Here is a 15,936-nt window from a genome sequence, read left to right on the forward strand (position 1 = left end):
CCTGCAAAATGAATGGCATTTCCATCGGCCTCAACTGTACAAATGTTAGCATGCTAACACGTTAAACTAAGATGATGAACATCTGTACGTAATCATTGTCATTTTGAGCATGTTGGCATGCTCACGTTAGCATTTAGCTCAAAGCACCACTGTGCCTACGTACAGCCTCACAGAGCAGCTAGCATGGCTGTAGACTCTTTGTCTTGTGTTATGATATCCTATAATTTCTGGCATATGATCAGTCAAATTTAAAGATTTGACCACCATCATTGTGTGTATTGGCATTCAAACACCCACATGGTTTGAACAACAGTTTACAGCCTGTGTTTGTATCTGAGTGCTGTGCTTGTTGTGTGATGTGTTTGTGTGGTATGCAGTTCGCTCTGTGTGGTATATTTGGGCCCCCAGCATTCCTGCTGACAGGCAGACTGGAGCTTCGGGCCTTAACCGGCTCTCCACCGGTGCTCTTTGTGGCTGCGCTCTGTTTGGGCCCAGTGGTGCTGAGTCATATAGCCAGCTTGTCTGTCCCAGTTAAGCCCCCCTGATTTCCTCACAGCTCATTCCCATGAGGCCTTGCTGGTTCAGTATCACCCAAGCATTTAGCTGTGTTGTTGTTGTTGTTGTCATGTCTCAGGGTTCAGAAATGCACCTGAGAATAAAACGAATACTTTCATGAAAGAGTAGAGCTTCATGTGAGGACTACACACACTCATGTTCAGTTTCCCAGACGGGGATTAAGTTTAGATTTAGATTTAAGTAAAACCAGATTAACTAAACTAAAATGGCTTTCTTAGTCAAGATTTGGAATAGTCCTGACTCAACTGAACCAGAGTAAAATAACAGTTAATCCAGAGCTAGATGAGGACATGAGGAACCTGCTTAATGTTTTGCTTAAATTTTGCTGCGTTTATTTGCTTACCTTCAAAGAACAGAGGGAATCAATTCACTGCTGGATCCCAGACATCTGTTTCTCAAAGAGGGAAGCCTGCAGCACTTTCTCTCCAAATGTTGATCAATTAAAGGCTTTTGGCATCAAGAGTTTTTGTGAAGGTGTTTGAGATGTGTTTCAGTAAATCAATGTTTGAAACAAGAGTTATTATTCTAGATTATGGCCTACTCCTGGTTTCATTTAAACCTTGTCAGGGAAACAGGGCGTTGATGTAGTGATAAAGGCGGGGCTGAGACAGTCGTATTTCCAGCTCGTTAGTCAGGATTCAATTTGGTATGTGGCCATGTACATTCAGACATCAGTGAGGTTGAGGGATGATAGTGGAGAGGTTCACACTGGGGATTCTGGGTGTAAAATGCCAGAGCACAAAGCAAGCGTTGAGTATTACGCAGTCAAACTTAGCTGGCAGCCATGTTACTTTGGCTTGAGATCAGTCTGAGTCCAGCAGCATTAAGATTCTGCCCCTCACCCTTTTTCCTTGTAAGTCCTGCAAATGAAATGGTCTCCTCATGTCGGACACATGAATCAGCTGTTTGACTTGGCTCTTTAGTGACTCCATCAGCAGGGAGGGAGGAGACAGAGAGGTCTGCACCACCCTTTTCTTCTCTCTCTGTGGATGTTTAATCTTCGGGACATATTACCTCAGTGACCAGATCTAAGGCAACAGCCGTGATTGTCTAAAAAATCCAGAGAGCTGAAACAATTCATGTCACCTTAATGATGCAACCACGGCATTAATCCTTAGCGATGGAGCCTTTTAAATCAACAAATCTCTGCCAGACTTACAGTGTGCCACCTCGTTTAACCTCTATTAACAGAGACCAATTGGAATTCAAGTCACTGTGTTGTTGTTTTTCTTCCTTAATAGCAACAACACTCAGTGGCCAGATAGTAGAGTCATACAGGGTTTTATTCACTGTCTCCCAGTACCACTGGTTTCCACTCCCTGTGATTTTATGACTCTGTAACAAAGAGGTCCTTTATGTCCCACTGCTGTTGTGATTTTACTACCTGTAGCAACACCACAGTTAAATGACTATACCACTGTTTCTACAAGTTTTATAGTTTTAACAAATAATATTCAAAATGAGTTGGAAAAATAAAATTTGCTACTCAAAGTTAAATAAAAGAGTAAAATAAATTAAGTTAATTTTAATTAATGTATTTTGTTTGACTCATCGGGGTTAAAGGCTCTTTGGAGAGTTAAGGAAATGTATGGCACTTTATTTTTCTTTTTACACTCAATTTTATTATTTAATTTACAATATTAATTATTGATGTCTTCAGCTATATTTTACACTCGTTTGACAACCTCTTGCTACCTTAAAAGGTTGTGAGATTATACAGTATTTATAGTAAATAAGCCAGTAAATTCGTAGTAAATGGGATGAAACATATTGTTTTTAAGAATATAATTGTTGTGACAGTGTTTTGTGTCGAAGGACTCTAATACCTTAATTCTTCAGGGGTGTGCACTTGGAGAAGGAGAGCAGGCAGTCAGTCACAATCTCATCTCCATAAATCACATCCTCTTCAGATCTTGAAGAAGATCAGCTGAAGTACTTTGACGTAGCCAACCCTGCGGTTGTCAAGGTAATTGATGAAAATAGTTTTGTAACGGAGCCTCTGTTAGTCCTCCTTGAGTTCAGATTAGGTCTGCACTGCTCACTCTCACCCTCCCTACATCCCACTCCTCCTCGTCTCTACCATCCATCTGTCTTGGGAGCCGACAGGATGTCTAATAATCCGAACATAGTGAATACACCAGAGTCCTGCAGTCTCATTGGTGCCTTGGCTGCAATCTACCCCTGCTGTGTGCATGTGCTGCTACAGCATGAGGGTCAACCAATTGTATATCTATAGTTATGTGTGATGCTGTTTTTTCATGTTGCCAAGATTGTTTTAAAAAATACACTTTTTTGTTGATTGCAGCAGGAGCATGGCCACATTAAAATCACCCCTGTGTTCCTGGTCTTTGGCTCTGGTGCTCTGTTGCTGACACTTTGGCGTACACTATGTTATGGGGTGCCAAGTGGCACATGCTTAATGTTGTGCACAAAATTCTTTGTGTGCCACAAAATTAAAGTTCTGTAAGATGCATTATGTGCAAATACACTTTAGTTTGGTTGAGTTATATCACTTTTTATATCACCAAATGTATTTCATGTTGCACATGAAGAAAACAGAAATTAATGAAGTTAAGGTATTATTAGAATACATACAACATGTTCATTTTAAACTCCTGGAATGAATAACACTTTAATGATATTTAAAGAGCATTTCATAACACAACAATACATTGAAAAGTCATCAAGAAAGTGTTCTGTGCCCCAAGTTTGACAAATAATAGTAATCTTACTCTAATGATATTCAAATTATAATCATTTGCTTTTGTCTAACCCTTTTGTGACACAGTATGTATGTAAATTGACCCTTGCTGTGTAGAGATGTAATATAAATATAACATATTATATGATGCAAAAGTGTATTATCTGTTATCATATTATCATCTGTTTTTATTGTCTATTATTTTATCAACAGAGTAACATTGAAAAATGTAACTGTAATCAAAGACGAATATTTTTCCTCGATAAATTATTCCCATTAGAGTAAGCAGGTGTTTAGTGAATAATTGTATGCAGTTATGTCCTTATTATGTAACTGTGCCATCAACTGTGATCCGGAGAGGGGAAACAACAGCTCTGAGGTTCTGTCCTGCATGCTGTTTGTCTCCTCACACAGTGGTACCCAAAGAGTAATTCCACTAAGTCCTGCAGGCTTATCTGTTGGACATTTCCCAATAGCTTACATGTGCAACACACCAATACATTTGATATTTCACTCTTTCTATGTGTCTAATTTATCTGCTTCATCTGTCAACCTGCTGTTGGCTTCTCGGATTAGAGAGTGAAGATCTCTTCCCAACAGCTCCATCCCTTTGTTCAACCAAACTCTGTTTCTGTTTTTGTGAGAGTGCATGTGTGGTCAGGTTGAATTGGTGGGCTAGACCCTGTCACACACATTCCTTTTCATTCAGCTGGAACAGAAAGAAAGAGAGAGAGACAAAAAGGGGTGAAAGTAAGAGTGAGAGAGGGAGAGTGAGTCAGAGGCTGGGGAGAAGGGAGGAGAGGGGGAGAGCGGGAGAAAGCCAAGAGACATTTGTAGTTGAGTGGACGAGCACAGACAATCCCTGGCACACAGCTCTTTGAGTGTCATGTAAACCACCCCTTCGCTCTCCCTTTTTGTCCCATTCACTGCCTGCCACCCTCCCTTCTCTTTGCCTCACCCTGTGGCCTCTCTGCTTTGGACTCGGGGGGTTCGCCTGCCTTTATAAAAGCCCTGTTTGTGTCCTGAGTGAGCTTCATTCCTGATCATGGAGAGTCAGAAATTCCAGTCCTCGTACAGGAAGCGTTTTGGGCCCCAGGGCTCTAGCAGCACAGGAGTCAGAATCGGGAGCCTTTCTTCCAGCCGCCTCTCCTGGCATGGCACCCCTCGCAACCTCACCCACTCCAGCCCGATATCCCGGGTCTCCTTGGGCTCAACCAACACAGCCCTGCTCCTGGGGAGCCCCATGGACCGACTGGACTTCTCAGCTGAGTCCCTGATGAAGGCCCAGTACAAGGAGACTCGCACCAACGAGAAGATGGAGATGATGGGCCTAAATGACCGTTTTGCCAGCTACATAGAGAAGGTGCGCCTGTTGGAGCAACAGAACAAGGTGCTGGTGGCAGAGCTGAACCAGCTGAAGGGGAAGGAGCCCAGCCGCCTGGGAGACATCTACCAGGAGGAGCTGAGAGAGCTGCGCAGGCAGGTGGACAGTCTCACTGCTGGCAAAGCTCGGCAGGAGATAGAGAGGGACAACCTGGCTGCAGATCTGGCCATGCTCAAGCAGAGGTAGGTGGAAGCAGGGTGGAACTCCTGTGGGTGGAGGATCATGTTGGTGTGATGCACTGTCACACCGTGTCACCACCCTGTTATGTCTCTCCTTTGCTCTTATTGCTCTAGTCACTACTAATTACTTGTTTTGTTTGCTTGCTTGTACTTTGTGATGATGAAATGTTAAATTTGGCACTTATTTGGAAGTTTCTTTGAAAAGAAAAGCAGCTCAATTGCTATAAGATAAATGTAGAAGAATTTCTGCACAGTTTTATGTAATAAAAATAGAAATTTAAAGCATATAAACAGACTCCTTAATAAGGGGGCTTACATTTAAAATGTAAAATAACTAATAAAAAGACATAAAAGATGGAGGAGAGGAGTATCAAACTCCTTTCTGCTTTCTCCATTCTTCTACATCTATATTTGGGGTTTTACTCAATTCATTTCTGTTTTATCTTCTGTTAAGTGTGCAAGACTTACTTGTTTTTTTGTCTCGCTACTTCTTCCATGCATCTTTTTAGTTCAAAGTAGCACTAGCATTACATCCTGTCATTTGCATTTATCACTGTCAAGAGTTGGTCACATATGTGTAGGCTTTGTTTTAATGTTGATGCCGAGCACTAGTTGCTTTGGAATTTTCTTAGATACCAGGACAAGAAATTTAATTCAGCTTGCCAAGATTTGAGGTCTCTCAGAACAAAATAAGACAGGTTTGTTGCATAGCTGAGTTTTTTCTTTTTTTAAATTACGAATGCATTTATATGCAGATTTGGTTTGTCTCTGATTTGTTGGAATGCAGACCACTGTGCTCAGCCAGAGCTTTACTCCTGGATCCCTCTTTACAAACTTGATCCTGACTGAACCCCTCGCCGCCATTGAGTGAGTGTGGAGGAATGAGGCAAACACAATGGTAGCCCTCCACAAAAGGAAGCAGACAGCAAGGCAGATGTTCTCTTGTCCCCTGCAACTTCAAAACACAGATTCACTGCAGTTCTAGTTTTTTTCACTTAAGGTGCACACATGGCATGAATCTATAATTTAATTTAGTCAGAAGAATAAGCGATTGAATGTTGCTGAGGGTGGAAAAGTCTACGTCAGTCTCCTCTCTACCCTCTGATTACCACACAGCTGCTGGTCCCCTGAAAGGACGCACAGTGAATAGTGATGGCCGTGGCTGAGAGGGTCAAAGATCACATTTGTGATTCCTGCAGGTTTTCTCGAACCACTCCATTCAGCAAACTCTGCGTGAAGCTGTACAGATGTTCCCCCAAGTCTGGACATTTATGTTTCCATGCCTCTGTGCATATGGCAGATGGATTGCAGGGTGGTGTGTGTCTGCATGTGAGGCAGTGCATACACACATGCACCCTTTGTGTGCGTGCGTGTTTGTGTGTGTGAACTCCATCCCGTGGGAAAGGCCTCTGGCTGTTAGATTGGAGTGAATGTGTAATGATGCGTAAGCTGCCCTTTCAGCTGAGCCCCGGTCGACCCCTGAGCAGCACCAAAGCTCACACAAAAAATCTGATCGAAATGCTTGAAATAGGTTTTCAGTCCCCATAGTTTGACTCTTATTATACAGGAAAGTCTCATTTGAATTACAGAAAACTGTATGCTTGTTTCTCTCTTACTGATGTTGTACCATAAAGGAGCAGATGGAGGGAAAAAAGCACGATCAGACATGAAAGCAAAATGATTATTATTTTAGGGATTTTTTGTTATTTGAAAACATATCTTATTAAAATGTATGTTATGATATATAAACGTATGTTTTCCTGTTAAATAAGATATTCATGAATCTGGAAATTATTAGGATGTCGCTTCAATGGAACAAATGTACTTAAAAACTCTTGCTAACCCTAACTTTTTCTAATTATAGGTTAACAAATATTAAACTACAAAAAAATGGAGTGTTGTTAATACGGTATTCTTAAATGACAGCAGGGAAATTAGCTGTTTGTATGATCACCTATGAAGCACTTTAATCAAGCTTTTACTGTGACTTACCTAGGTTGCAAGATGAGATTGGCCTTCGACAGGATGCAGAGAACAATTTGAATGCCTTCAGACAGGTAATTCTGCTGATATTTCTCTGAATTCACAATCAAAACAATCAATACATTCAACATGTCTGACTGTCCACCCTGTGTTTCACTCTTAACTTAGGATGTGGATGAGGCTTCTCTAAATCGTGTCCAGTTAGAGAGGAAGATCGATGCTCTGCAGGATGAGATAAACTTCCTGAAGAAGACTCATGAGGAGGTAAGAAAACATGTTCTATCAACTATCACGCCCTGTACCTTTAACCACATTTATTCACCTCATTTGAACGTCTACTTTTCTTCACTTCTTCCTCTGCCTCCCCCCATCTCAGGAGCTGCGTGAGTTACAGGAACACATCATGGCCCAGCAGGTGCATGTTGACCTGGATGTTTCCAAACCAGACCTGACTGCTGCTCTGAGAGACATCAGGGTCCAGTATGAAACCATGGCTAGTTCAAACATGCAGGACACTGAGGAGTGGTACCGATCCAAGGTCAGACGACTCAGATATGCCTTTCATGAATAGTACTGAGAAGTTCAGTAATACACATCCAAATTACATTAGATGTAACTTTAACTGTCCTTGTGAGGAGATTGGGGTATCCAGCAGAGACATCGTACATACTTACAGGCTGTTGAACTGTTTGCCTTTGTACACAGTTTGCTGACCTGACGGATGCAGCCAATCGAAATGCAGAAGCCCTGCGTCAGGCCAAACAGGAGGCCAATGAATACAGGCGTCAGATCCAAGGGGTGACCTGTGATCTTGAGGCTCTCCGTGGGACAGTAAGTTCACTAAACCACATAAAACACTGTGTGAAAACACATTTGTTGGTGCAATCCATCTTTGATATGATGGACATGATGAAGCTTCTTCAATTACATATTTAGTGTAAAATTGGACACTTCCATTCTTTTCTACAGGAAGGCTGATAGTAATAACAGTCAGTAGTAACTGCAAAAATAGTTGTAGAGATAGTTGTGTTAGCAGCATTGGTAGGGTGGTAGGCAGTAGATTTATAGTAGCAGATATAGTAGTATCAGTAGTAGAAGAAGGGTTAGGTATTCTAACAGTATTAGTGTTGGCAGCAGATTTGGCCTTTTAAATAATCTCAGTAGAACAGTCTGCCGCATTAGATGTTGGTGTTCATTACTTTGTCTTGTCTCTTCTCTTTGAGAACGAGTCCCTGGAACGCCAGCTCCGGGAGGTGGAGGACCGCTTCGCCATGGAGACTACTGGTTACCAAGATACAGTGAGCCATCTGGAGGAGGAGATCCATGCGTTGAAGGAGGAGATGGCGAGACACTTGCAGGAGTACCAGGACCTTCTCAACGTCAAGCTGGCCCTGGATATCGAGATTGCCACCTACAGGAAGCTGCTGGAGGGAGAGGAGAGCAGGTGGGGTTTGACACAACCAACAAATGTAAACAATGATAGTAAATATTCTTGTTTGTCAGTGATTGTAGTTGTCCCTTCTCTGTTCCTCCAGGATCACCATTCCAGTTCAGAGCTTTTCCAACCTGCAGTTTAGAGGTCAGTATCAAATGTGATGCTCTTCCCTTTGTTGATTTAGTTTTTGCTTTTTGGACAAATTGGTCCAAATTTTTCAGCAAATTTCATGTTCAATATATTTGAATATTTCTTGTTAACAAGTAAAGTGTTGGCCTGATGGTGGCACTAGAAGAAAGATCAAGGGGTCTTCAAAATCAATAGTAATCATATTTAGGCACCATGAATATCCATAGGAACTGGAGCTGTGTAATTTAGAAAAATACAGAATTAGTGCTAACTGGCCGGGTAGTTGTCTAAATATCTCGCTCACCATCTTACATGCTTTTTGCCCCCTGAATGTCGTATTTTGGAACATCCCAGCTGAATTTGTGATATATATATATATATTTGGAACAGTACTTGATAGTAAAATGCCTTTGAACAGAGGATAACTGCACTGAATGTTCCCCTCTTTCTCCCTCTATTCATCCTCTAGAAACTAATCTGGACACTAAAACCCCAGAGGCCCACGTGAAGAGGAGCATCTTGGTTCGAACTGTGGAGACCAGAGATGGGGAGGTATGTGCATCACAGTTTTCCTCACTCACACTGAAGCAGGCCAATCTGCACATTGCACCCATTCCCTCTGGAGGGCAATGTTGAACCCTTCTGCAGGTTTTCACACTCATTCACTGTCGCTCAGCACACCTGATGCCATATGCAGTGAGAACTCTCCAGAGATTTGTTCTTTCTTCTATTTTTAACTCTGATCCCTTTTCTTTTCAGATCATTAAGGAATCAACAACTGAACACAAAGACCTTCCTTAGTTTTACCACCGGCTCTCCCATTTTGTCTTCAGTCATGATCTGAGCATTTTGAACGATTATTACAACATTTTTCTTTCCAAAGCCCAAAGCTGCCCCATCAGAGTCATCACATCATTTAATTTTTCTAATATGCTAATATGTTTACTGCCCCACAATGTTGACATAATCATTAAATACTCCTAGACTCCCTTATTAGAATTTCTGCCAAAAACATCAATGTTTAGCTTTTTTACAAATCTTGAGTTGGATGAAGATCAGTCTTCTTTAATGAGTAAAAACAGTAAAAACTACTGGAAATTACTAGTGACCTGTCTTATTTTAACCAGATTTTTAGCATTGTTTGATTAGCTGCCGTTGAAGAGGCCTTGAAACGTAGCGATTGTGTTCAGCTAATACGTAGCGTGGTGGAGGTTGACGTGTGGTTATGTGTATGTGAAATGTGGCAAGAGAAGTATAAGATGGAGTTTGCAGAGGTCAGAATTGGATTTAGGCAGGGAATGAGAGATATGTGTATATTAGAGCAGCTTTTGGCAGAAGGACAGATGAATTTGGGTGGTTTTTAACCCTTGTCTGGTGCTACTTTGCATTTCTTTCCTTTGTTGTAGCAGCCACCTCAGTTTGTGTGTTGTTTTAAGCATTTTAGTTGTGTTTTTTTTCCATGTGACTGCACCAATGGCAGATGCCCATTGCTGAATGTTTGTATGCTTTCCACTCAGAGGGCAGTGACCATGGCAACCTTTACAGCGATGTCACATGCCTACTGATTATAAAAAGTGTAAGCTGTCCCATCAACAGGTGCAACAAAACAACAAGTCAGAGTCAGAAGGGTCTGTACAAACCTACACAGTCCCGATGGGAGTCCCAACTGAGAGTGTGTAGGGCGTTTAAACTCCATCACATCCTCTATTCATCACACACCTGATGAGCTGGTGTTGTCCTATAATTTTTTGACACCAGGACGTGCCAGGTCATGTCCACGTATCTAGGTGTTAGAGACAGAGCCGTTTGGAGGTGTGGAGGAGGTCTTTGGAAGCTGATTGATCTTTTCTCTCCAGCCTCCAGTTAATCCACCAACGTCCCTCCTCCATATTTACCGGCCAATTTCTGCTGTGTTTGACTGATAGCGGAGCGAGATCTGTGGAGATAAGCTCCAACAAATCCCACAACCCAACCCTGCACCAGAAACTCTTGTTTTTTAGGCCGCTGTGGTAAAAAGGAAAGGAGACTGGAAGGAAGAATGGATGAACGGACGTCATAGCTCAAACACTGTAATCCAAGCCTCGTGCTTTGCTGGAAGCCCCACTGACTGAAGCCGTGCTGACAGGCCCTGCCACTAATGAGAGTGCTTCTACGCTGAAGCTGGCTGTCGCTGTGCTTGTCGCCAAGGACACGCTGTGAATTTGTGTTCCCATGTGCCTCCCACCTTCTCCCCTCCACAACTTCCACCTGTCACTCAACCCCTTCTCCTGTTTCTCCCAATAACATGCAGCCTCGCTCTCTTGTTTTCACTGTTTTGTCTGTTTTTGAATGTCGATCCTAGATAGAATTTATGACTCCTGAGTCTTATAGCAAAGAAGCTATAAAAGCTTCACAGCTGAATCCTGCTTTTTCTTTGGAAGAAACCTCTGCAGATGTGAATATAACATTAGTTTTGACCAATGCTACGTGCTATGATGTCATGTTAACTTAACAAGAATAAAACATTTTGTTTGTTAGAGTTGATGCCTCTTGTTTTGTTTAACAAGTCCTTTCTAACAAGCTTTCCATTCATTTTTCATGATACTTCATGTGTTCGTAGTCACATTCCTTTGCTTCTAGTTCAATACTGACACACACATGCAATATATCAGCGTTCATCTCACTGAAGTGAGCATTATATATGCTGACAGTTACCTTTAGGGTATCAGAGGGCTGACAGCAGCACAGACACCATTCATCATAACTGATTGTTTCTGCCCGTCGGCCAGGTCGTACTGCTGAGCAGATGGGTTCACTTCCTGTAATATCACAGGCTCATTATGAGTGTTACTGTATATCCAGGCGGACAGATAACTGTCACCAAAAATAGTGTTGCCTGAGATGCAGACCCGCACTGGACTGTCAAACACCTGGCCCCAACTTTAAAAAAAGTTTCACATAATGTCACTCAGTTTTCTACAAAATGAGACTTTTTAAATTAAAATTACAAAAGTGCTCTAAATTAAATATTTCAAGGGATAGTAATCTCGGAATTTAATTTGTAATGTCCTCATACATACTTGATTTGTTTGAGAGGTTAAATTATAGTTCCACAATTTTTTTGCTTGCTGTAGTTACTCCTCCTGTTCATACTGGACATGAAGACATCGCTCCCCAAAGTGACTTCAAAATAAGTGCAAAAATACATTAAAAAGTTTGTCCAAAGCCAATAACGAGGATTCAGCAGAGTTAGACAAAGAAATTATTTGAGTACAAAATGTTCTCTTTGTGTTGCTATATCACCACTGCAGCTCAGCAAGGAAACACTGTCACAATAAAAAGCTGTTTCAATGTACATTTGAGTAAGTGAGTATTGATTTAAGACTTGAAAAAATGTAAACCCATCCTTTAAGTTTTATGTTACTCCATTTGATAAACACATCCTTTTTAAGAGCTGTTGTACTCTCCGAATCAACTTGGGTCAGACTGGCTCCCTTCACAACAACAAATACTTTCTCCCAATTAGGAAAGCATCGTAGGTCGCCGTAGTCAGGGTCCAGTATGGTGACTGTTTTGTTTGTGAGGATTCAAGCAGTGTTTATATGATATATGATATACTATGAAAAATGATAATTCAAAGTGTCTCGTAATATAATCTAAATTAAAAAAGATTGGAGGCTCACTGATTAGAGTCAACATTTGTGTTGATTCTGTACTTTAAATAGAAGGATGAAGACAAATATAACAGTAGCTATGATCTAATAAACAGATCTACAGCATATTTTGACCTCGAGTAGCACAAAGAGGTCAAAATCTTAGATTATGTCCTCCTTTTGTCTTCTGCTTTTTATCTGCTACTTCAACATTTAACAAGAGAGTAAGGAAAGCACTGATGTCCTCAGAAACCTTCTCAATATGGTCAAAAAACACTCACAAATGCATCTAAGCATGATTATAGTTTGCCAAACTAAACATTTTTTGTAAATGAAAGTGATTTCAATGCTTTTAATGACCCAACATGGAAGTCCAGCATGTCTGAGCTTTCCACCAGCACATAAATGTGGCATTAGTTGCTAAATATTTTAACTAAACTGATTTTTTATTCAAATCATCACGAAAAACACTTTTTCATCCTGAGCTTCAGTATAGGCTATTCAAGAGAAATGAATGAAAACATCACACACCAAAGCCTCTGTAGGTAAACATGTTCTCCCAATATTCCCTTTTTTTCTTTAGGATGATGTGTGTGATGTGTGTTTTGGAGTGTGACTCAGTAACAGATTGTGTTTAAAGTACAGTATGTATCTGTTTTGCACAGCTCTTATCAAAGGAATGGAGGATCTCAGGTCTGCACTGAAGGCGACCCTGAGCTGAAGGAATTCCAGGCAGATAAAACTCTCAGGCGGTCGGGGCTCTGGCCCTGACGTCTGGGTCTGAAACACTTTTCTGTCCAGTGCTGCTCCACAGGGCCGGGAAGGGGCGAAAGGTGGTAGAGATGGGCATTTTTAAGCTCATTATCTTTCCACAGCTAGCGTGAGGTGTCAGCTGTCATGTAAGCTATAGAAAACATGAATACACACAGTCATCTGGTCTCGTTAGAAAATGCCAACACTAGCATACTGGGAAGCACATACCACCGCCAAGGCAGCACAGATTGTTTTTAAAGAATTGCAAATGTTTAGAGACTTGCATCTGATCAGAGCCTGCATCAAATTACACTAGTGCTGAAACAGTTAATGGACAGCTTTTTTGATAATCAATTAATTGTTTTAATGATTTTTTAATTGATTAATCAAGAAAACAAGATTAATTGATAATGACAATAATCATTAGTTGCAGCCCTAAACACAGTGATATAATGGATGATTATGGGATGTGCCAGACATGTGCCATTTTTTTTCATTGAAGTAAGTGAAGTAGTTAATGAAATGAATGAATGCCCTATCTTACAAGCATCTTTAAATATTCCTGGAGCACCAAATCATTTTCAAGCAAATTTCAATTTAAAGATATCCTGCTGACTAATAATAAAGACAAATGGACCCCAAGACATAAAATCTGATGAGGAAAATAATCAGAGGGATGCTGCAGCAGATCCCACAAACTCACACGTATCATCCAGTGTTGCAGCCAGCGCTCTTTGTCTTTCGCTGCCCTCTTTAGTGCACATTCCTGTCTTACTTGGCTCTCACACCAAGGGGTCATGGAAGGCATGTGTGTTCCTGGGTTAATTTTAGCCCTCATTTCATCAAGGCCATTGAGACAAAACACAGAGCAACCACCTCAGCCCGTCTGCCGGACCGTGAGGCCACGTTTCCTCTGATCTCCAAAAACCCTTTGCAGCCCGAACCACTGCATCAGTGAACACGTGCTCATGCCAACTACTTTTCTTTGGACAAAGTGGAGCGATGACTCCTCAGATGTATAGATCACCAACATGTCAGCTTACACGAATGGGCTCCTAATGGTCTCTATTTTAATGATTTAAACAACAATAGGTCACATCTAGACTCTATAAAGCTCAGATATCCACTGGACTAAATATCATTATGGATTTTAAATTAGGACAAAGAAAATCAATACAGGTGTCACTATTGCCAGTGGTGTTGGGGACATGTTGAGAAAAAGAAAGTAAGGTAGGATCTGCCAAGAGACTGATCTGTAAATACCACTCAGCAGTAAACGCCACTCAGCGTAGTTGGTCAATGAAACTCTTCTGTGGCAGATATTCCCAAACAAAACTAACAATGTGCAGTGTGTGTGTGTGTGTGTGTGTTAAGAGGCCACTTGGAGCCTCTCCATGTGACCTTTAAGTAGGTATACAATTGAAACTGTGGCCTGAACGTCTGCTCTGTCTCTGAAAACACAGCTTGCGCCAGCCCAGTGTCTCCCCTTTGAGTCCTTAAAGTCATACGACTCAAGTCCAGGTGAAAACACACGTCATTAAAGTTGAATTGCAAATCTTTTTGTATTTTACGAGACTGAATTAATCAGATTTGTACCTCAAATCAAGTCATGTGACTCCCTGCAGTTTGCATGTCTAGCTGTGCTACAATAAAATCCAGACTGGATGTTTCCGCGCCTGTAAAAACCAGAGCCCCTTGTCTCCCCACCAGAGTTTACAACCATGTTTTGTTTTCATTTTAAATTTTTGACCCTTGTTTGTTTTGACAGCTCTGTTTCTGCTTTAGTGGTTTATCCAGCTCATCAGTGTGTTGTGATTCATAATGTTGGCCCTCTCTGCATTTGCAAGCCCAGTGCTTCCTTTTGTCGCACCGAAAGTCAGTCTAAAGAACAGAGAAAATAGCTGCTTCAACACACAAACAAAAAATGTTTATTTCTGAAAGATTTAAAAAGGGACACGGACACCACACAAACACACACACACACACACACACACACACACACACACACACACACACGACACAAGCTTATCATGACTATAGATTAATATAATACTCCAGAAGTGTGATGGCAGCCACAGAAAGAGAGGATGCTGCTATTTTGAGCCCAGAGACTTGTGATGGAGAGTGAAGCAGAGTAGACTGATGAGGGTCTGCACTCTGTCAGTGTCAGACCACTGTCAAGTCCTCCACAATAGAATAAACATAACTTCAGGATCTGAATTTCAAAATAAAACATCCCGTTATTAAGAAATACGTTTTTTTAAATCACGCAAAGCCGCCAAATCCCAACATATTCCGAAATTTAGTATAGTGCCCCCACATCATCCCCCCTGATTCTTTTTATAATTCATACATTTATCATAGCCTACCTCTATACATTCTAAAATATCATAAGCTTCATTTGAGATTTGGGGGGCATTTGAGATATTTGAGGATACTATAGCAACAATCTAGCTTTAAATATGCATTACTTAATGTGCTATGACCAATGAATGTTTAAATCTCATTATATTTTGAAATATGGGGTTGTAGCTACAACAAATTAGTAATTTTGAAAGAAAGACTAATTCCAGGATCAAGGATTTGATGGCACTATACTAAATCATAACAAACAAAAAAATCTTGGGTGTGCTTTACAAAGTTTTGGGATTTGGGGACGCTGTAACAATTTTTGGGATTACAACAAATAACACATTTTGGCCCCTTTAGTTAGGAAAGAGTTAGGAAAGACTCACGCCTGCCATGGCTCCATGGCTTGTGCCAGCCACCTTGGAGAGATCCTGAAACAAACTTTATCTTAACTTGTGCTTATTCCTGCATGCTTGTAAAAAAAAAAGAAAAAAAAAAGAACGTTTTCCTTTAGTTTGAAAATCTAACAAAATGAACTTCCGTTCTTGTCCTGATTACCTAAAGCTGACTTGACGCTGCTGACAGCCGCTCTTCGTCGAGGCTGGGGGCGGTGGAAGGGCAGTAGATCCAGGGAATCTGGCTAATAGGAGCTTCTTCTCCGCCGTCCTCAGAGTCCAAACTTGAAGGAGAATTCTGCGACTATAAAACAGAGAGATCCTGCTCTCTACAGCTTTTGTCCCCAACTTCTTCTCCCAAAACACCCCTTCACTGGCTCGAGGACACCAAATACTGGGAAACCGGTTTATGCACGGTTT

General features: G+C 41.2%; 1 protein-coding gene across 1 annotated transcript; it reads left to right on the forward strand.

The window, feature by feature from the left end:
• The first annotated feature begins 4,322 nt into the window (after nucleotides 1-4,322).
• Nucleotides 4,323-9,188, forward strand: gfap (glial fibrillary acidic protein). The gene is made up of 9 exons (XM_070923559.1): nucleotides 4,323-4,843; nucleotides 6,837-6,897; nucleotides 6,992-7,087; nucleotides 7,200-7,361; nucleotides 7,529-7,654; nucleotides 8,047-8,267; nucleotides 8,359-8,402; nucleotides 8,857-8,939; nucleotides 9,147-9,188. The coding sequence occupies exons 1-9, from the start codon at nucleotides 4,323-4,325 to the stop codon at nucleotides 9,186-9,188; spliced, it is 1,356 nt and encodes a 451-aa protein (XP_070779660.1).
• Nucleotides 9,189-15,936: the final 6,748 nt, after the last annotated feature.

Source organism: Enoplosus armatus, chromosome 17, assembly GCF_043641665.1.
Source record: "Enoplosus armatus isolate fEnoArm2 chromosome 17, fEnoArm2.hap1, whole genome shotgun sequence".
NCBI classification, from domain to species: domain Eukaryota; kingdom Metazoa; phylum Chordata; class Actinopteri; order Centrarchiformes; family Enoplosidae; genus Enoplosus; species Enoplosus armatus.